The following is a 21,116-nucleotide window of genomic DNA, read 5'->3' on the forward strand; positions in this document are numbered from 1 at the left end:
CCCAGCTAATTGGAATAGGGTGAGCGGTAGGGGAAGGGGGGGCAAGTCCTGACATGGGGAGGGTAATCTGGGATGCAGAAGGAACTGTGCAGTGTGCTGAGAGATTTATTTGGATGGAAGATGAGTTAATCTGTATGCATCACAAGAGGAGAGCTGTGCCCAGCCTCTGGGGGGCCAGAGAATGCTGACTTAGGGTAACAGGCTCCCTCTGCCCACCGCCCTTATCCTGCCTCAGTGCCCCAGGGCTTCTGGCCACCCCCATACTCAGCTTTCATTCTGTCTGTCTGATTCCACTTCTCTGCTTGTATCCCTTCCTCTGAAGGAAATTATCTTGGAACAACTTTTCCAGAGGGCAGAGTGACCAATATAGGACTTCCTTCAATCCTGGCAGTCCAAAAGCACTTTTCTTACCAGAGTCAGCAACCTCTGCCCATGTCTGCAAATCCCTAGCTCCGGGCCCATTTTACAGCTTAGCCCCTGCAGTTACTTTTCATCCCCCACCCCCTTAATCTCTTACAGGAAGCCAGACTAGACTTGGCTGTTCCCACTACAGACAGAAACATGTCTGGGTTTGTGTTACAAACTACTCTTCCAGGCGTCCAGACCTCCCATTGTTATGGGGGTCACCCCCAGGACCTGAGAAACCAAGGTGGGAGATGGGAGGGTTAGGGTCTTGCCTCCAGGTCTTGTAGGAAGTGGGAATATGAGAGAAATAAGTCAAAGTCAAGAATGGAATATTTGATTTTTTATTCTAAAATTTATGAATATTTAAAAATTTTCAATATAAAAAAGAAGCCAGAGGCCTGGGCAGGGACAGGCCCAAAGACATCTCTGCCTGAGAACTAAGTGATGGGGCAAACCCACTTAATAGTGGCCAGAGAGCAAAGGAGAGTTATAAGAAACCGTAAACCAGGCTAGGGCAGATTCACCTTCCTAGGAGCAAGACAAAGAAGGAAGGGGGTAGACAGAGCCTACTAAGCTGCTTATCCCTTCTGCCACATGGTTCAGATTCAATCTAAGAATGTGTATGGTGTCACCTAATCAGAGACAGGCCCTGGCAGGGGACATAAAAAACAAATAAGTCTTCACCCTTCCTCTCAAAGAGCTTACATGCAAAGAGGAAGGACCAACCAGGTACAGACCAGATGCACAGTTACTGAGCTTATGCTTTGATAAATGCGTAGCCAGCAGCATCAATGAACACTATGAAAGCCCAAAAAGAGAGGCAGATGAATCTTTCCTCAGGCCATCCAGCATTATTAGTTAAAATCTGATTTCATCCTTGGGGGATGCATACATGATCAGAAGGGCCAAGCAAGCAGAGAGACCATGGTTTTCTCACTTGGCTTCCTGAGTCAGGCCAAGTGCATACGTCACACATTGGTCAGGGCCGCCTCACACTTCACTATGGTGGTTCTATCCAGTTTGGTCAGATAGACAGGCATTAGGGGAAGATGTATACCTTGGTCTTGTGCCTACAAAAAATCTTATCCCTATGATGAATGAAAGGGTGATGATGACAGTCTCTTTCCATGGGACTATCTGTCCAAAAACTGTAGGTTGATGCTCCTCTCAGGTACCAGGACAGTCCGGGTCATGGGTCTAACTGGGGCCACACCTGGCTCAGGCTGCACCTCAAAATGTGTCAGGATCTGGAAAGGGAAGAAGGTGAGCATTACTATGAAAGATATCTATAATGGGGGAATTCATTGGTAATCCAATTGGTAAAGGGCATGCATTATTAGTGTTAGAATGGTCAATGATTGGGTGGCACCTGTGGCCAGTAGGGGACTTCTTGGTTAATAAAGGTGAGGGATTATGGTAGGGAAAAAATAGTTTGAATACCCTCACTTACACTCCAGGCCTATAATGGGCTTATCATATTTCAGAAGATTCATTCCACCAGGTCTTATATGATTTCCTATGCTTGTCAGGGGAAAGAGCTCACAACTTTAGAGGGTTAGGGTCTCTCTAGTCTGGGGAAGGTATAAAATCTAGAGCACTCACCTGGGCCAAAGCCATTTGCAATTCAAGCTCTGCCAGGCGTCTCCCCATACAGCTGCGCTTGCCAAAGCCAAAGGGAAGAGATGCAAATGGGTGGGGGGTGGGACCCTCCCCCAGCCAGCGAGCTGGACGAAAAGAATTCGGCTCTGGGAACTGGGCAGGGTCCCTTGAAGTGGCGTAGTGACACAGAGTGACCAGCGTCTGGTGCGAAGGAAAACAAACTTGTCAGTTTGGGCTCAGAATAGGGCAGGCATGAAGAAGAGGATATTCAGACAGGGACAAAGGCAGGTCCTGGTGGGTGATGGGGAAGTTTTCTGGGGCTACTTTTGGAAGATCTCCCCACTGTCCCATTACATCCTAGAAAGGCATATCCTAGAGAGGGGTAAAGGGGAGTGTTTGAAGGGCTTTTAGGAGAGCGTTTGAGAACAGAGCTGGGGCCCAAGATAGTGAGGAATGGCTCAGTAGAAAGGGTGCATAGGCTCTACTCACATTTTTGGGGATAATATAGTCACCCACATGAATGTCTTTGTCTGGGACACGAGAATTTCCAGGTACCACAGGGTACAGTCTAGGTTGCAAAGCACAAAATGGAGACAGCAAGATGAGGCTAGGGGCTGCAGCCCCCTTCTCATTGTTTCCAACTTCCAAACCCTTTTTGGTCAGGAGTAGAGGGCCATTTTTCTCTGCTCTCTCCCTGCTTCCATCCACTATTTGCTTCCCCAGCCCTTCCTTGGCATTTCCTCTTGTTCCTCCTCTCCTTCCCCCTCACCTTAGCACTTCCTTGACCACTGCCTTCAGCAGCGGCAGCTGGGACAGAACAGTGGCTGGGGGGTAGGCACTGGAGCCAGGGCTCAGGGCAGCTGTGATCTCGGAGTGGAGTGCTGTCTGGACTTCGGGGTGCCGGGAGAGCTCATACAGAGCCCAGGAGAGCGTGTTGGACACCTGAGAAACATGTGAAAGCAAGAGAGGTGTTGGGTGTGGGAACCCAGCAGAGGGTGCAGATTATGGAAGAGTCTGGGGCTACAGGATTATGGAAGAGTCTGGGGCTACAGGGTGCTTAAGCCAAGCTGGTCTACGTGGCCATAATGGATCCCCTGCAGCAGAAAAATGGCCCCGGAGTCTGGGGAGGCTAAGCCCTGGAACCAGCTCACAGCACGGAGGGAGAACCTCACCGTGTCCACTCCCGCCAGTAGCAACTCTGTCACATTTCCCAGGATGGACTGGGCAGGCAACTCTTCCCGGAACAGGAAGTGGGTCAGGTGCGCCCCAGATTCCAGGTCCTTCTCGGGCTGTCCTCGGTTCCTCATGGCTGCCTCTGCCTCTTGCCGCTCGACGTGCCTCTGAGCTGCGTGGGTAGAAGGCACGTGAATACCTCGCTACCCCTGGACAGCTTTACATTCCCCCCTTCCCACCTCGACCTGTGCCTTACCAAATGCAAACATCTGGTCCCAGTCTCGGCAGAGGCGGCCCCAGGGCCCAGGCACAAGGTGGCGCAGCCAGTGGGGCATCGCCATGGTCAACAGCGTGGACACAAACACCGAGCCCACAGCGCGGATGAAGGTCTCCGTATCAGGCGGCACTTGAGCCTCCAGGCAGCCCAAGCGCGAGCCGAGCAGAACCGCGGCGATGCCTTGTCGGGAGGGGGCGCCGTCAGGGCTCCGGGAGGCTCCCGTAGGGCGCCCCCGACGCCTGCCTAGCTCTGTCCTGGGACTCACCTTCCAGTCCGAACTTGTAAAATTCCCCCGCCACGTCCCGAACCAGGGCGGGCGGCCCCGTGCCACGTCCCCGCTGGCGCCTCAGACGCCGCACAAGGTCGCAGACTACGTTGTCCAGGGTTCCGGCGTAGCGGGCGGCCGCTTGAGGCCGGAGGAGGAGCGGGGCCAGGAGACTGCGGAGCCTTTGCCATTCTTCGCCTTCCCTGCAGGGTTGAGGAGAGAGTGCGCATCGGGAAGGTGGGGACGGCTCGACGGGACCGGCTGCAGTGAAGGAACGCGTTCGGCTGCGGTGGCCAGGAGAGGGATTGCGTCTGCCCCCTTGGGGTACAGAAACCTGCACCGGCCTGCGCCTGTCTTCCAGCCCCCTTCCTCTTTACTCATTTCCTGCCCGCAGGGGCCGGGGTTTCCGGGTAACTTGAGTCACAGAACCTTACATTCATTCCATCCAGATCCTTGTACCCTAGCCCAATTCCTCCGGTTCCCCCAGTTCCCAGGATTCTGGCCTCAAAGGATTAAGGAGGTAGGCGGGGAGTGAGGTTGGGGCTCAACCCGAGTGTGGGTGAAGCAGACTGGGATGGGAACCCCAAGATGACCAATGGTAGAGTGGGACAGCCGACCTCCCACCATGCCCCCAGATTGATAGTTTCGGGACCCGCAGCAGGAGAGGGCCGCTGCAGGGCGTCTGGGCTTCTGGGGGCAGAGAAGACTCACGCAGTGAGCAGTCCGCAAGCCCGCTGGCGGCAGCGGCGGTGCTCCGTCCAGGGCGAGAAGCTGCAGCGCTCGGGCCGGGGTCCCTCCTGTCGCAGCAGCTCCTCGAAGAGTGCAGGGGCAGCCACGTACACGGTGCGCACTGTCCCAAAGCTGGCTAGCCACACCGGCCCGAAGCGCGCGGTGCCCTGCACCTGGGGGAGCGGACGCAGCGGACACTTGGATACCTGGGCGGGGACTTTCAGCTTGACCTGTGCCCATGCCAAGGGCGTTGACTGGGCTTGGGAAGAGGGAGCTTCTGCTCCTTTTCGGGTGCCCAACTAGTGTATGCCTTTGATACTGCAAACTTCTCCTCTCTCATTTCCCATCCCTAGAAAGTTTGAGTGTGATGGGCAAAACAGGAACTTTGTGCAAGGCAGACATTCAGGACCTCTCTGATCATCTCGGTCGAGGAGAAATCTCTAAAAGTTCCATGTCTGGACTGTCCATCTCAGGACGAGTCCTCAGTGAATGAAAAGGAACCCGTATAGCTTTAAGCCGCACGCAGGCGGAGGGTACCGCGCACTCCGGCCTCCCGCGCACTTGTACTAATCTGCAGGATCTCCACACCTCAGGACAGCGAGAAGGTGCTTTCCCAGCGCCCTCTGCTATGAGTCGGGACGGACTCTGCCCGAGTCTAGCCACACCGCCCCCAGCCTCAACTCGCCTTTTCCTTAATTCATGGGCATCCGTTCTCTCTGGCTCTCCCACATTTGCTCTGCACTAGTCAGTCCTTTTTGACGCTGTCAAAACCAGTTTCCCCAGCACTCCGTCTCGGGAAAGGCGTCCCTTCCTACCTGCAGCTCGTGTAGCCTCGACAGCCCCCCCTTGCAGAAAAGTTCGGCCAGGAAGCTGGGCGTAGAGGGGCCTGGGATGTCTGCCAGGCTCCGGCGTGCTGAGTGGTACTCTCGGTAGCCTAGGGAGGCGCCCAACTCGGGCGCCCAGCGGACGCGATGGAACACTCTGGAGGCGTACTTGAGGGTCTGGGTCATGGTCTGGTTCAGGGTGCTCGCGAAAGAAAGCGCTTCTCCTGAGCATCTTGTCTCAACCCCTATTTAACCTTTGGGTGAGGTGATGACGCCCCCTCTCTAAGCTCCTCAGCCAATCCCTCCTCCTGAGTGGTCTGTGCTAGGCATTAGCACCCAGGAACAGTAGGCGGGGCTGGGGCTGACTTCATAACTCCCTTGGATCTCATGTTGCAATGACCCTCATGGGAGGGAGGGCCTAAGATTTTCCTCCTGGGAGAGTGCCCTAGTCTAGGAACCTCAAAGTCTCATCCTAGGAAAGGCTATAAGGCTTTTTAGTAGGGACTAGGTGACCAAGCTACACTAGTCAGTCTCTGATATTCCCACCACTTCTACCAGTGAGCCCAGCCCCTTTAGGCCCATCCTCAGGAATTCCCCATCTTTCAGCTCCTCCGGGAAGGGAAGCAGGGGAGGCACAGCTGTAACTGTCCCTACATTCTTGGCTTAGTGGGTTGTATCTTCTCTGCATTATTTTCCTGCACCAGCCACACCTCCTCCTCCTCCTGTACCTAACATATACTGGGCAGATGGCAGGTGGGTTAATGGGCTAAAATGGCTCCTAGAACCTCCATCTTTCTTTCTTGAGGATAAGGGGGTCTCTTGGGTGTACAAACCCCCTCTTTCCAGACATGGGAATTTGCGGCTTGAGAAGCAGAAATGAAGAAACTTTTTGTACATTAGTTAAGTTCAAAGATTGTCTGTGGGGTGTTAGAGAAGCTAAATGGATGTGGATGTTCTAATTCCCCAGCTGACTCGGTCTCCTCTGGGGGCTTTCTGGTTAGCAGCCCCTTTCTACTTTTAGCCTCAGAATCCTCCACAGGGCCAGGCGTGGTGGCTCATGCCTATAATCCCAGCATTTTGGGAGGCTGAGGCGGGAGGATGGCATGAGGCCAGGAGGTTGAGACAAGCTTGAGCAACATAGCAAGACTGTCTCTACAAAAGTTTAAAAATTAGGCTGGGCACGGCAGCTCATGACTGTAATCCCAACACTTTGGGAGGCTGAGGTGGGCAGACTGCTTGAGCTCAGGAGTCTGAGACCAGCCTGGGCAACATAGTGGAACTCTGTCTCTACAAAAAATACAAAAATTAGCCAGGCATGGTGGCATATGCCTGTAGTGCCAGCTACTTGAGAGGCTGGGGTGGATTACATGAGCCTGGGAGGTCAAGGCTGCAGTGAGTTATGACTGTGCCACTGCACTCCAGCCTAGGCAAGAGAGAGAGGGCCTGTCTCTTAAAAAAATTAAAATAAAAGAATCTCCTACAGTTTACCTCTCTGCTCCTTACTCCCTCATTCCCCACTCCAACTCTATCAGGCTCTGTGCCAGTAAGTCAGCTCTGAAGTTCTGGAATTGAAGGTCAATGTGAAAAAGGAGAGGGTCTCCACCCCCACACCTTCCCGAGGACTCTCCAGAGACAACATTTAGGGAACACAGATTCCCCAGGTCAAGTCTTATGCAGGGAGAGGACAGGAGGATGGCAGAAGGCATATGATACATACTCTACCCTTTCCTGAGAAATGGCAGAATAGGCATGTGTACACATATACATGTTATCGCAGGATCCACAAAGCAAACAGAAGTGGTAATTGAGCCTAGCAAGCAGTTTAGATGGACTACATTCCTCATTCCAGCTGAGGAGAGATCTCACAAGGAGAAGGGAGTGCTAAGGGAGAACAAGACCCCACAGCCTTCCAAAGATCCCCTATGGTCCAAAGTCCTTTGACCATCTCAGTCAGCTGCTTTGTTTTCTGTTGGCAGTGGAGGGACAAGGTGAGAGGAGCCAGGGGTAGTCATGAACACCAGTGGGTTCTGCCCTGGGCAGCTCCCCACCTTCTTTAAGAGAGTACTGTGTCTCAGCTCCAGCAGTCTCAACTGGGAAGGCCCAGGACTCCTGCTCTTTTCTCTAGTCCCTGGGAGACGAGGTCCAGCTAAGGTAGAGTAAGCAGTCAGTGACCAGGCAGGCTGGTTTGGGGGGTCACTGCCTGGAGGATGGGATCTTGTATTCTTCGGAAGATGGCTGGGAAATTCTTCCCTCCATTACGTAGAACTTTCTTCCCCTCCTCAGTTGAGGTGCCTAGATGTCCCACAATGGGGTCTTCACTCTGGGAGAAGGAAGGGTCCAATAAGTCCTTGCCCACTGTTCAGACTGCCCCTGGCCCTTAGACACCTATCTCATCCTCCTGGCACTGAGTTAAGTTCAAATACAGAACCACTCTGGAAAGGGCCTCCACCTCCTGTAGGTCCCCTACTCACCAGGTCCTCCAGAGGCACACGCTCAAACAGTGGGTGCTCTTCGAAATGAGTGCACATCCAGTCGTGTAGCTCCAGCACATCAGTTATGGTATACACCAGCCCCTGCATAGGCAAAATCACCCTAGACAGGAGACTGCATGCAACACCAGCAGCCAGATGATGGGAGTGGTGGTGTGAGCCCCTAAATGCACCCCCACTGAATTCTTAGTGAAGGGCCCCTGAGTAGGCCACTCACCCCATCATCCCTCCCATCCCAACTCACCCCAACTCTTAGCACGTAGGCATATTCTGCTAGCAGGGTGGGACTGATGATTCGCCACTTGTGCTTTGTCCGCTTGAAATGTGGGTCGGGGAAGAGGAAGAACATCTTTGTCAGCTGTGAGATAGACACGCACCAACAGGGTTGTGAGAGGCTGGCCTCCATGCCCCCACCTGCCTACCAGCCTAACCCACCAGGGCCCCTCCCCACCTGGCCCTTGTAGAAGAAGTTAGGAAGGTGCTTCATGGCATTGCTACGGAGACAGGCGATGTTCTGGAAGCCACCTGCAGGAGCTGCGCGTAGGGCCCGAATCCGGTCTTGTACATAGTCTGAGACCTTCACCCGGATTTCCAGGCCCAGAATAAGTGTGTCTGGGAACAGCGGTGACAGTTCCACTAGACACAGAAATAGCAATGGAATCATCAACCATATACTTGTAGGAAGTGCAAAGGGGTCAACACAGGAAAGGAAGCCTCAATCTGCAACTACCAAAGTCCAGAACGGCAAGAGAGGACAGAGATACATATATGGATAGTTTTATGCTCAAGAGGCTGGGGGAGAAATGAAAATTGTCACCAGGACCAGAATGGGAGGGCTGAGAATACATGTATATTTGTCATTGCTTTAGAGTTTTCCACAGTGTTTTCACACATTGTGTTATTTCATCCTTATAACACTCTGTGGTAAATTGTGAAGATGAGGAAACTGAGGGTCAGATATGCCGAAGATCATAGAGTTAAGAGGGGGCAGAACTGGAACTTATTTATTTATTTGAGATGGAGTCTTGCTCTGTCACCCAGGCTGGAGTGCAGTGGCACAATCTTGGCTCATTGCAATCTCTGCCTCCCAGGTTCAAGCAATTCTCCTGCCTCAGCCTCCTGAGTAGCTGGTCTTGAACTCCTGGCCTCAAGTGGTCCACCTGCCTCAGCCTCCCAAAGTGTTGTGATTACAGGCATGAGCCACTGTGCCCGAGCAGAACTGGACCTTAAACCAAGGTTTTCTGCCTCTATGTACCATGCTCTTCTTCTCTATCAGGCTATTATCTGTTTGGGAAGATCTAAAAATAGGGAGTGGCTTGGCATGCATGAGTGGGACAATACAGACAATACAAGAGGAACCCAAAAAACAGGAGAGTGGGGCAGAAGGAATGAGATCTGGCGAGGGAGGGGCAAAGGGGAGGGGAGATGGTAGAATCCCTGAGAAAGACAGTTCAGGATCACTGGCCACAATGGCTGATCTCTGACGCTTGTGCTGACCAGCTCACTGACCCGGAACCTGGCAGATGAAATGGCTCATGTAGGGATTGAAGCCAGAAAGGACAACCCAGGTTTTAAGAAGCATTTGAGGCAGCCCCCTCCACTCTCCAGGGCAAAGGTCACAGACCCAGAGTAGAGGGTAGGTGGAGACTCTCCATGCTGATGTCACCAGTGTCTGGACGAAAGGGGAAAGGCCAATTATGACCCCCCACAAAAGCTGCTGAGGCAGCAGAAGCTACTAGGCCTCTTCTCACCCTAGAGAGAGGGCCTGAGTGTTACCTAACAGGCCACCATAGCCACAGCCTATGTCTGCAAACTCCACTTGGGCCTGAGCTCTCTTTTCATTCTTATCCTTTGGGTCATCGTGGCTCTGATTTTGAGTGAGTGGAGCGAAGAACTCTGGGTATAGCTCAGACCAGTCCATCTCCTCTGGCTTCACAGGGCTATTGGAAAGAAGACATAAGAAGCATGAGAAGGTTGGTCACACTATTGCAGAAGTGGTACTGTGAGAGTGTGTGGGTGGGTGAGGGTGGGAGGTAAAAGGGAGGAGGGTTTCTCAAAAATTCTGTAACGCTGGGCCCTGTGGCCTCTAAGAGGGACAATGGAAACCACCCTTAACTCCCAGTGTGAATCATAGACCCATCATGAGGCCCATAAACGCTGACCTGCCCAACTCCACTTCTGGCGGTTGATGTGACCCTGGCCGGGTAGCTGCCCTTTCTGGGGCACAAGTTCCCCTTCTCCCGAGACTGGCTGCCTAATGCCCTGGGATCCTACTTTGTGTTTGTCCTCTGCGGGGAGGGAAGCTAAGGTAAGGCGCGGGCAGGATTGTGTATATGTTTGCCTTTTTATTAAATCCAACAAACAAAAGCAGAAGATGGAAACGACATTCTGCCTCTATCACTTCAGTCTCAGTAACAATTTATTTCTCTTCCCAAACTTAGCACGGCTACCCAGACTTAGGCCCGAACGCCACGCCCACTCTCAACCCGCCAACTCCTCTCTGGTCGAATCTCCCGGTCCCACCCCCAAAACTGACGTCACCCATCTGATCCTCCCGGGTCTATCCCAAATCCTCCCAGCAGTCGCAGCACAACTGCTCTCCCGGCTGCTTTGAGAATCCCGCCCTCCTCTTTCTTCCTCTGCCCACTCCTCACTAGCGCAGCGTGTGGTCCGCCATGGGGTTGGAGTGAGCACGTTGCCGGTAGTAGCGCTTCTGGGGCGGCGGGGCCTCTGCTCCGGCCACGTTCCAAGTCTCGGCTGCCATGATCCCAGTCCGGGGTTTCTCTACCAAATCCACGTGGAGGCGCAGGCCGGAGGCGCAAGTTAATGACGCAGCCTTGCGCGTTGGTGGCAGTTCCCGCCCCTTAAAGACCCAAGAGCAAATTCGGCTGGGCTGGGCTGGGCTGGGCTAGGCGGGGAGGGCTGTAAGGAGCGAGTGCTGGAGAGAACCTCCGCACCGTTAGCCTCCAACTGGGAGGGCGAGGCCAGGCCCAGGGACCCAAAGTTTTCTCTAAGCTTGCTTCTGCCTGGTCTGGGTTACCATCCTGGTTGCAGGCACCTGTGCACCCCACAGGTGAGAGGGGTCTAGAGACCTCGGCTTCCACAGTGGCATCAGTCCTCGCTCCTCTCCCTCCCCTTACTCCTGGTCTCGGACCAGTCCGCCCGGTCTGACTCTTGTGGTCCCGTGTGGATTTCGTTAAGTGTGCGCTCGGGGCCGGGGCGGGAGGGGCGGCTCCTCATTCCACCTCCAGGAAGTCGAACTGGAGGAAGGAGGGCAAACTCAGGGAGGCGGGGCTCGTGCCACAGGGACACCACGGCGGCTCGCGGCCCCCAGCCTCTACCCCGCTCCGGATCCGGGATCTGAGCGCCGGCCGCGGTGCCCGGGCACTCCCTTGGCGGGCCGGATGGCGGACCCCGGCCCAGATCCCGAATCTGAGTCGGAATCGGTGTTCCCGCGGGAGGTCGGGCTCTTTGCAGACTCTTACTCGGAGAAGAGCCAGTTCTGTTTCTGTGGGCATGTGCTGACCATCACGCAGAACTTTGGGTCCCGCCTCGGGGTGGCGGCGCGCGTGTGGGACGCGGTGAGGAATGGGCTGCGCCGGGTGAGGGTCCGTGGGAGGTCCAGATCCCGGACTCCGCCTCTCCCATATGGAGCCATCCTCACTACTGTCTTTTTCTCTGTCTTTTCTCCCGTAGGCCCTGAGCCTGTGCAATTATTTCGAGAGTCAAAATGTGGATTTCCGAGGCAAGAAGGTGATCGAACTGGGTGCGGGGACAGGCATCGTGGGGATCTTGGCAGCGCTGCAGGGTGCGTGAGCTGGCTTTTTGCGGGAGAGAGTGGGGACCCAGGGGCGCGGAGAAATGGTCACTTCGTGGATCTTTGGGGGACAGGGGAGAACTTGGGCCCAGTCCAACCCCTTCTTTTTAACAAACTTTTTTTTGTTTTTGTTTTTATTTTGGCGCCTACTTCTGCGTGCCAGACAGCGCGAATTGCCTGTCAAAGCACCTGGGGTGGGTGATTGGGGAGGGCAGGAAATAAAACTCAGGCAGGCCTATAAGAAGGAGTTGTTTCTATCGTGTTGCTCTTTTTTTTTTATTTTTATTTTTTTGAGACGGAGTCTCACTCTGTCGCCCAGGCTGGAGTGCAGTGGCCGCGATCCCCATTAACTGCAACCGCCGCCTCCCGGGTTCAAGCAATTCTTATGCCTCAGCCTCCGAAGTAGCTGGAATTACAGGCTTGCGCTACCATACCCGGCTACTTTTTGTATTTTTAGTAGAAGACGAGTTTCACTACGTTGGCCAGGCTGGTCTCGAACTCCTGACTTCAGGTGATCCAACTGCCTCGTGAGGCACCTGGGATTACAGGCGTGAGCCACAACACCCAGCCTTGTGTTACTGTTTGTGATTTTATGGAGAATGCTGTCACTTAAAAGCGCCTTGGCTTTGGACATGGTCTTCTGTCAAGATGCACATATGGGGGTACTCTGTAGGGAGACTTGCAGACATTGAACTTCGTGAGTGCTTTATAACTTTATTATGAATATGTTTCAGATTCCTTAGGTTTTTATTGCTAAGAGAAACAAGCTTATGAGTTTCCAAGGGTTAGGATATGTTTTGTAGGAAGCAGGGGTAGGAATTAGACACTGCAGACTTGGAAAAGGAAAAGGTAAGGAAAAATTTGCTTCTCTTTTGTCAAGAACCAAAAACTACAGAGGAAACAGTTTCACAAATTATAATCTAATGGGCAGACAAAATCTCAAACTGAAAGCACTCGTTTAAAAATTCTTACAATGTCATCTCCCTAGGAATGTAAATTAACATGTCTTTGTTCATAGGGACAGAACTAGGTCACATTAGGGGAAGCCTAGCCAGGCGCGGTGGCTCACGCCTGTAATCCCAGCCCTTTGGGAGGCCAAGGTGGGTGGATCACCTGAGGTCAGGAGTTTGAGACCAGCCTGACCAACATGGTGAAACCCTGTCTCTACTAAAAATACAAAATTAGCTGGGCATGATGGCTTATGCCTGTAATCCCAGCTACTTGGGAGGCTGAGGCAGGAGAATCGCTTGAACCCCAGAGGTGAAGGTTGCAGTGAGCTGAGATCACACCATTGCACTCCAGCCTGGGCAACAAGAGTGAAACTCTGTCTCAAAAATAAAAAAAGGGAAATCTTCCCAGAGGCAGGCATTCGTTCTTCTATTCATTCAACCAAAATGTATTTCAAGTCCCCTATGTACCAAGAATCATGCTAGGTATTGGGGATTCAACAATAAATAAGACAGATATTCTCTCCCCAAGGAGCTTATGGTCTAGTGAGAGAGACAGAGGACGATGTCGTAGAACAAGAACTCTGGCGAGGTATGTGTGGAGCCTGTGGACATGCTCTATCCATGTCTACCATGACTCCCTGCGAATCCATCAAGGGAAGCTCTGTCAGGTGAGGAGGAGGTGAACAGTGTGAACACAGCAGGCTCAGAAACAGTGGAGGGTGCCGGCCGAGCTCGGTGGCTCATGCCTATAATCCCAGCACTTTGGGAGGCTGAGGCAGGCGGATTACCTGAGGTCAGGATTTCGAGACCAGCCTGACTAACATGGAGAAACCCCATCTCTACTAAAAATACAACATTAGCCGGGTGTGGTAGTACATGCCTGTAATCCCAGCTGCTTGGGAGTCTGAGACAGGAGAATTGCTTGAACCCGGGAGGCAGAGGTTGCAGTGAGCCAAGATTGCGCTGTTGCATTCCAGCCTGGGTAACAAGAGTGAAACTCCATCTCAAAAAAAAAAAAAGAAAAGAAACAGTGGAAGGTGCCAACAGCGGTTTTTGCATGAAGCATGGGTGGATGCAGGCAGTTATGCTAAAAAGGGGAGAAAAGGCATGCGGTATGGATGGGAACACCTAGCTTCACTTGATCCCAGACTGGCTTCTCCTTCTTTGCCTCCTATTTAGCTGTCAAGTCAGAAAGCTGGATATCATCTTGTCCCTCACTTTCTCCCCTCACATTCCAGCAATCACCCAGTACTATGAGTTAAATATTCTTTTTTTTTTCCTTTTTGAGACAGAGTCTCACTTTGTCACCCAAGCTGCAATGCAGTGGCATGATCTCAGCTCACTGCAACATCCGCCTCCCGGGTTCAAGCGATTCTCCTGCCTCAGCCTCCCGAGTAGCTGGGATTACAGATGTGTGCCACCATGCCTCTCTAATTTTTGTATTTTTAGTAGAGACGGAGTTTCGCCATGTTGGCCAGGCTGGTCATGAACTTCTGGCCTCAAGTGATCCGGCCACAACTTCCAGTTGTCTGGGGAAGTATTATCTTTTCATCATCTCTAGTTCAGGCCAGTGGCATCTCTTGCCTGGATTTTCACAAGAGCCTTCAAGCTTCTTCTGGGGAAGTGTGACATATCTAACTAGATCTTGTGACCTTCCCCCACCAAACACATTTCTCCCTCAGACTTCCCTATCTCAGTGAATCAAATCACTGTGCACCCAGTGGGAAACCTAGACACCACCTTTGACACGACCCTCTTTCTCACCCACATGTCCATTATTCAGTTTATCTCCTAAAAATCTCTTAAATCTTCTCATGTTTTTCCATCTCCACTGACAGCTCCCCAGTCCAAACCACCACAATCACTTGCCTGGACTACTACAACAGCCACACTTGTCTTCCTGTTTTGACTCCTTGTCCTCACCTAGACCTCTGCCCTTCCACCCAGTGGTCAGAGTGATCTTTTCAAAATAAAACTGTAATCGTGTATTCCCGCCCCAAATCTTTCAGTGGCTTCTTGTTGCTTTCAGGGTAGAACCAACACCTATGGCATGGCCTCCAAGGTCCTGCCTCCCTCTTTCTGTGCCTCTTTCTCTCTTGTTTTTCTTGGGCTGCCTATTGCCTGTCCATCAGTTCCTCAAACCTACTCTGATGTTCCCTTCCTTGGGGACTTCATTCAGGCTTACTTTCTGTCTGAAACTTTTTACCATCTGCTTAATGGCATATGCATCCCTCCTTCCTCAGCTCAAACATCACTTCGAAGGGAAGGCCTCCTTGGCACTCCCACTCCTAGGCTAACTTAGACCCTCCCAGTACATACACAACTGTGCTAACTGGGCTAATTTTAACTTTGTTACCATTGGCCTTAGGTGGGTCCTAAGTGCTTCCCAGCTAGCCTGGTACATTCTCTTGTCCACTTTTTCTGCCACTCTCCTGAACAACTGTTTCTTACCTTCTTATTCCTCAAACCTCCAAATGCCTCCTCTGCCATCTTCACCCTCACCTGATGATTTTGTTTCCTATCTCTTTCCTTTCTTTTCTTTTCTTTTTTGAGATGGAATCTCACTCTGTTGCCCAGGCTGGACTGCAGTGGTGCGATCTTGGTTCACTGCAACCTCTGCCTCCCAGGTTCAAGTGATTCTCCTGTCTCAGCCTCCCAAGTAGCTGGGATTACAGGCATGCGCCACCATGCGTGGCTAATTTTTGTATTTTTAGTAGAGATGGGGTTTCACCATGTTGGCCAGGCTGGTCACGAACTCCTGACCTCAGGTGATCCACCTGCGTTGGCCTCCCAAGGTGCTGGGATTACAAATATGAGCCACCGTGCCTGGGCTGTTTCTTATCTCTAATGATTGCTTCTGTTTTCTCAGAAAATGTCCACATATTCCTATCACAACATCTACTTATGTAACTGCATCTGCATCTCTGTGCAGTGCCTTCTCTCCTGTTACCATGGATGAACACATTGTGCTAGCTAAGGTCAAGCCCCCCACTTGTCACAAGACCCCAAATCTTTCTGCCTACTCAAAGACATTATTCCAGCAACACCCACCCCCATCTCTCCTGCATTCTCAGTTTTTCCTTTTCTTTGGATCATTCCATATATAGTAATATATGGAATATAAAATGCATATAAATATGCTATGATTTCTTCTATTTCAGAAAAAAAATCTTGATCCTACATCTCCCTCCAGCTATCACTCCATTTCTATTCTCCACTTTAAAACAAAACTCCTCAAAAGAGTTAATATTCAGTGTCTAGTTCCTCTCCTCCTATTCTTTCCTTCAATCCAATTGTTCTAGTTAAGGTCGTGAGCTTCATTTCCAACTCCAGGTTGTTAAACACAGGAGTCAGTTATCAGCCTACCTTTGATGACTTTGCATTTGATGCCGACACTCCCTCCTCCTTGGAACAATTCCTTTGGTTTCCAGGGGACCACACTTCTGGTTTCTGCGTACCTGGCAGGCACTCCTTTTCCATGCTCTCTTGTTGGTTCTTTTTCATCTTCACAACTGAAAATGTGACTGCCCGAGGGCTCAGAGGCAGTCCTTTGATCCCCTCTTTTTCTTGTCTACCTCATTACTAAGCAGCCCATCACCTCGTGCCTTTAAATGCCCTGTTGAAGCTGGATGCGGTGGCTCACGCCTGTAATCCCAGCACTTCGGGAGGCTAAGGTGGGCGGATCACCTGAGGTCAGGAGTTCGAGACTAGTCTGACCAACATGGTGAAACCCCATCTCTACTAAAAATACAAAATTAGCCGGGTGTGGTGGCAGGCACCTGTAATCCCAGCTACTTGCGAGGCTGAGGCAGGAGAATCGCTTAAACCCGGGAGGCGGAGGTTGCAATGAGCCGAGATCGTGCCATTGCACTCCAGCCTGGGCAACAAGTGCGAGACTCCATCTCAAAAAAAAAAAAAAAAAATGCCCTGTTGGTGATCATGACTGTAAGACTATCCCATTTCTATCTCCAGACTTGCTTGCGTAACCTAGTGCTTACTCAGTATCTTCATGTGGTTGTCTGATGTGATATAGATGTCCATGTCAAACTTAACGTGCTCAGAAAAGGAACTCATGATCTTCCTGTCCAAATTGCGCCTCCTGCAACCTTTCTCATCTAAATGAGTGGCAATTTGGTCTTCTAGTTGGTCAGGCCAAACACCCAGAAACCATCCTGAGCTTTTTTTTTTTTTTCTCGAGACAGGTTCTCGCTCTGTTGCCCAGGCTGGAGTGAAAGTAGCACAATCATGGCTCACTAAAGCCTTGAACTTTCAACCTCCCGAGGCTCAAGCGATCCTCCGACCTCAGCCTCTGAAGTAGCTGGGACTACAGGATGTGCCACCACACCCAGCTAATTTTTGTATTTTTTATAGAGACAAGGTTTTGCTATGTTGCCCAGACTGGTCTCAAACTCCTGGACTCAAGCAGTCATCCCGCATTGGCCTCCCAAAGTGTAATCCAGAGGGATTATAGGCGTGAGCCACTATGCCTGGCCCATCCCAAGCTTTTTTCTCTCTCTCATATTTTATATCCAATCTATTGGCAAATCCTGTTGACTCTACCTTCAAAATATATTCAGGATCTGACCATTTCTTAGCCATTGCTACTGCCCTGGTTTAAATCATCATCATCTCTCACCTGAGTCATTGCCATCACCTCCTAACTGGTCTCCTAGCTTCTGACCTTGCCCTCCTGTGCTCTTCTCATCATAGCAGCCAGCATGCTCCTCCTAAGGCATGCCAGCATGTGCCATTCTTTTTTTTTTTTGAGACAGAGTCTCGTGCTTGTTGCCCAGGCCAGAGTGCACTGGCATGATCTCGGCTCATTGCAACCTCCGCCTCCCGGGTTCAAGTGATTCTCCTGCCCCAGCTTCCCAAGTAGCTGGGATTACAGGTGCCCGCCACCACACCCAGCTAATTTTTTGTATTTTTAGTAGAGACGGGGTTTCACCATTTTGGTCAGGCTGGTCTGACCACTCAATTTAAAATTTCATTCTCCAGCCACTCAATTTAAAATTACATTCAGGCTGCCAAGACTTTGTCCTCTATGCCCTGAGGTCTCTGGACCTTCCAGGTAGGAGCCGAGAACCCTTGGTTGGTCCCTCTAACTTGCATTTCTCCCCATCCCTCAAGCAATTCTTATCCCCCTTCCCTGCTTGGGGCTTCACCATGGCATATATTACCATCTGATGTACAGTGTATTTTATTTTATTTATTTTGTTTGTTGTTATCATCTGTTTCTTGCCACTGGACCATAAGCTCTGTGAAGGGGGATTCTTATCTTCTTAGTTCATCATTATGTTCTCAGCACTTGGCATATAGGCACATAATAAATATGAATGAATGAATGGATTCCTAGTACTTCTTGCTTCTCTTTCTATCATAGTCATCATGATTATGATGCAGTACCTAGTGTGTCTCTACCTCTAGAATGAAACAAAGAAAGCTGTGTTTTTGTCTTGCTCACCTTATATACCCAGCACTTAGAAGGTTCTCCAAATTATATGTACTGCATGAATGAAGGTTTCTGAGATGCTAATCTGACCATCTTCACCCCTGTTTCTTCCCTTAAAGCCTACTGCCCTCAGTATCAAACCTGAATCTCCTTAGCATGTCATAATCACTTTCCCTTTGTCTCATGTCTTGCCACTTTTCTCCCCCTTTCACATCCTCTAAGATCCAGCCTTTCTTGAATATGCCATGCTCTTTCACTCCCAGGCCTTTGTACTCACTGTTTTCTTCTTGGAAAGCTCCACCTGACTAACTCCTACTTGTCCTTTAGGGCTCAGCTGAGGTCACATTTTCTGGGAAGCTTTCCAGACCCTTAAGGCGAGCTTGTGTCAGTGGGGGTGGGTACAGAACCCATCTCCAGCTTAGTCCTGCCCAGGCTTCTGCTGACATCTGATTGTTGTGTGTTGGCCAGAGAGGTTGAAGATTAGCTCAGAGAGAATGTTGATGTTGTAGAATGTAGAGTAATGAGAATAGCAGTGGGTGAAATGGAGGTTGAGGCAACTAAAAGCCAGTGTGGGCTCCGGGCTGTCAAGGCATTGTCCTCTATGCTCTGAGGTCTCTGGACCTTCCAGGCAGGAGCCAAGAACACTTGGTTGGTCCCTCTGACTTGCATTTTTCCTCCTTCCTCTCTCTCAGGGGGGGATGTTACCATCACTGACCTGCCCCTGGCCCTAGAACAGATCCAGGGCAACGTCCAGGCCAATGTGCCAGCTGGAGGCCAGGCCCAGGTGCGTGCCTTGTCCTGGGGGATTGACCATCATGTCTTCCCTGGAAACTATGACCTGGTGCTGGGGGCTGATATCGTGTACCTGGAACCCACCTTCCCTCTGCTGCTGGGGACCCTCCAACACCTGTGCAGGCCCCATGGCACCATCTATCTGGCCTCCAAGATGAGAAAGGAGCACGGGACAGAGAGCTTCTTTCAGCACCTCCTGCCCCAGCATTTCCAACTGGAGCTGGCTCAGCGGGATGAGGATGAAAATGTCAACATCTATAGGGCCAGGCACAGGGAACCAAGACCTGCTTGACATCACCCTTGCTGTTCTTCTCAATCTCTTGCTCTAATGAAGGAACTGTGTATCTCAAAAACCATATTTCCAGAGCCACAAACACGAGGACCAAAAAGGATGGATTTCCCTGGCCTCTCTCACTTTTCTCCTTCCCTCTTTGTTACCCCAGATACTCTTGGGCAGGTGCAGTGAGGTGCCTGCTTACAAGGAATCCCAGAGCTCTGGCAGCACTAGTGTTAGAACACCAAGGAGGTTCCTGGCTTCTGTTCTCAGAGGAGGAGGATGGTAAGGTATCCAGGATTTGTAGGGGGTAAGGGAGATATATGGGATGTGAGAGCAGTGGTTGTAGAGAGACTGTCACTGATCACTTCCATTCCTGTTGCTGTTTACAAAGAATGGACTGAAAAAAAATTCTGTGGGATTTTTTTTCTTTTTCTTTTTTTTTGAGACAGGGTCTCACTGTGTCATCCAGGCTGGAGTGTAGTGGCGTGATCACAGCTCACTGCAGCCTCAACCTCCGAAGGCCCAGATGATCTTCCTGCCTCAGCTCCCCAAGTAGCTGGGACTAGAGGCATGCGCCACCACACCCGGCTAATTTTTGTATTTTCAGTAGAGACAGGGTTTCGCCATGTTGCCCAGGGTGGTCTCAAACTCCTGGGCTCAAGTGATCCACCCGCCTTGCCTCCCAAAGTGCTGGGATTACAGGCATGGCCCACTGTGCTAGCCTAGGATTTTTTTTTTTTTTAAGAAAGAATTAAGCCTTAAAAATCTATTGTGCAAGAACTCAACTTTTACTCAGGAGCTGAGAAGGAAGAAGCCTCAAACCACCCATTTCCTGCTTTTTAGAGATAGAGTCTAGTGGAACCATGGCTCTAACTAAGTCCTCCTAGCTCTGAAGCTAAGGCTGCAGAGCTGTCCTTTGGACTGTAGTTTCTTCATGCTTTCCAGAGTTAGAGCCTTGATCACAGAACATCATTCTGTGCAGAAGAATACTGTACTTAGTACTAAGTTCTTTTCATCTTTGATTTTTCTTTAGCTTCATCAGTCCTTCTTTCCTAATCTCTAGTCCCCTGAAGCCTAACACAGATCCTAATGTGTTTTGCCTTCACCTCTTTTCTCTTCCCACATTGGTACTTCTGGTTGGGTCTCTTTACTTACTGCTTAGTCACATAGTTACCTTCTCTGGACTCCCTGTTTCCATGCTTTCTCCTTCAGTCCATTCCGCAAACTCTTATATCTTCCAAAATTAGCTCTGATTAGCTTTCACTGCCTGTAGAAGCAAGAACAGGCTCCCCTGCTTGGTACTTGGTCTGTGTCCATGTGATCCCAAATTACCTTCCTATTGCATTTCCTACTCCTTTGCTACGTGTATTGGACCTCTGGCCAAATTATAAAAGATGCACTCTTTGTTCTCTAAAACCACACTAAAGTTTTCTGACTTCTTTCACACTCTTTATGATAATCCTCTGCCTGAAAGGCTATTGCCACCTGTCAAAATCTTCATTATTCTTTGCCTCTTTCCTGAGCCTCTTGCTTGAATGTGATTTCTTTCTCCCTGAGACCCTTTAACTATTTGTTCATCTTATGGGACCTTAATTTGTCTTGCATGGACATTTGTGATTCTCATTTTCTCACCATTAAATTACCTTGGAGGGTAGGGCTGTGGTTTACTCATGTCTAAACCCCTGAAGCCTAACACAGTTCCTGGCACACAACAGGTGTTCAACAGATATTGTGCTCATTCAATAAATATTTACTTGCTTTGTTAAATGGATTCCACCCTTGCCTTCCTAGGTGACCTTGGACAAATTCTTGAACCCATTCACCAACCACACAAGTTTGTTGTGAGTCATAAGTGGATAATGAATATAAATGCGCATTGAAAATAAACATAAAATGTTACCCACATTTCTTGTGTTGTTGTTTTGTGACAACTTTATTTCTTGGTTTCTGTTATTTTTATCTGGGGTGGGAGGTGGGGGGTAATTCCCGTATGAAATGTGTCGTCTCAAGAAATCAAGTAGAGGCGAGGACTGTGTTCCTCCGGCCAGCAGGTGGCACCATCCTCGT

The 21,116-nt window shown here is 50.6% G+C and overlaps 3 protein-coding genes across 4 annotated transcripts; 1 reads left to right on the plus strand and 2 right to left on the minus strand.

The window, feature by feature from the left end:
- Positions 1–730: 730 nt before the first annotated feature.
- LOC129009550 (25-hydroxyvitamin D-1 alpha hydroxylase, mitochondrial) lies at positions 731–6,892 on the minus strand. Its single transcript, XM_054442695.2, has 9 exons — positions 5,264–6,892; positions 4,431–4,621; positions 3,720–3,922; positions 3,434–3,634; positions 3,177–3,349; positions 2,774–2,946; positions 2,494–2,572; positions 2,008–2,205; positions 731–1,652 (listed from the first exon to the last, which is right to left on the minus strand). Exons 1-9 carry the CDS (start codon positions 5,456–5,458, stop codon positions 1,539–1,541), a joined length of 1,527 nt encoding a protein of 508 aa, XP_054298670.1. The 5' UTR covers positions 5,459–6,892; the 3' UTR covers positions 731–1,538.
- A 132-nt stretch (positions 6,893–7,024) lies between these two features.
- METTL1 (methyltransferase 1, tRNA methylguanosine) lies at positions 7,025–10,916 on the minus strand. The gene is made up of 6 exons (XM_054442700.2): positions 10,416–10,916; positions 9,538–9,701; positions 8,213–8,397; positions 8,006–8,119; positions 7,744–7,845; positions 7,025–7,592 (listed from the first exon to the last, which is right to left on the minus strand). Exons 1-6 carry the CDS (start codon positions 10,523–10,525, stop codon positions 7,437–7,439), a joined length of 831 nt encoding a protein of 276 aa, XP_054298675.1. The 5' UTR covers positions 10,526–10,916; the 3' UTR covers positions 7,025–7,436.
- A 100-nt stretch (positions 10,917–11,016) lies between these two features.
- On the plus strand, positions 11,017–20,954 carry EEF1AKMT3 (EEF1A lysine methyltransferase 3). Of its 2 annotated transcripts, XR_008492800.2 has the most exons (4): positions 11,166–11,342; positions 11,458–11,569; positions 18,673–19,331; positions 20,841–20,954. XR_008492800.2 is itself a non-coding variant. In XM_054442701.2 (3 exons), exons 1-3 carry the CDS (start codon positions 11,166–11,168, stop codon positions 19,062–19,064), a joined length of 681 nt encoding a protein of 226 aa, XP_054298676.1. In that variant the 5' UTR covers positions 11,017–11,165; the 3' UTR covers positions 19,065–20,954. The 2 variants fall into 2 exon arrangements, 1 of the variants encoding a protein (XP_054298676.1); XM_054442701.2 differs by having other exon boundaries at positions 11,017–11,342; positions 18,673–20,954.
- The last annotated feature ends 162 nt before the right edge of the window (positions 20,955–21,116 follow it).

This window comes from Pongo pygmaeus, chromosome 10 (genome assembly GCF_028885625.2).
Source record: "Pongo pygmaeus isolate AG05252 chromosome 10, NHGRI_mPonPyg2-v2.0_pri, whole genome shotgun sequence".
NCBI classification, from domain to species: Eukaryota; Metazoa; Chordata; class Mammalia; order Primates; family Hominidae; genus Pongo; species Pongo pygmaeus.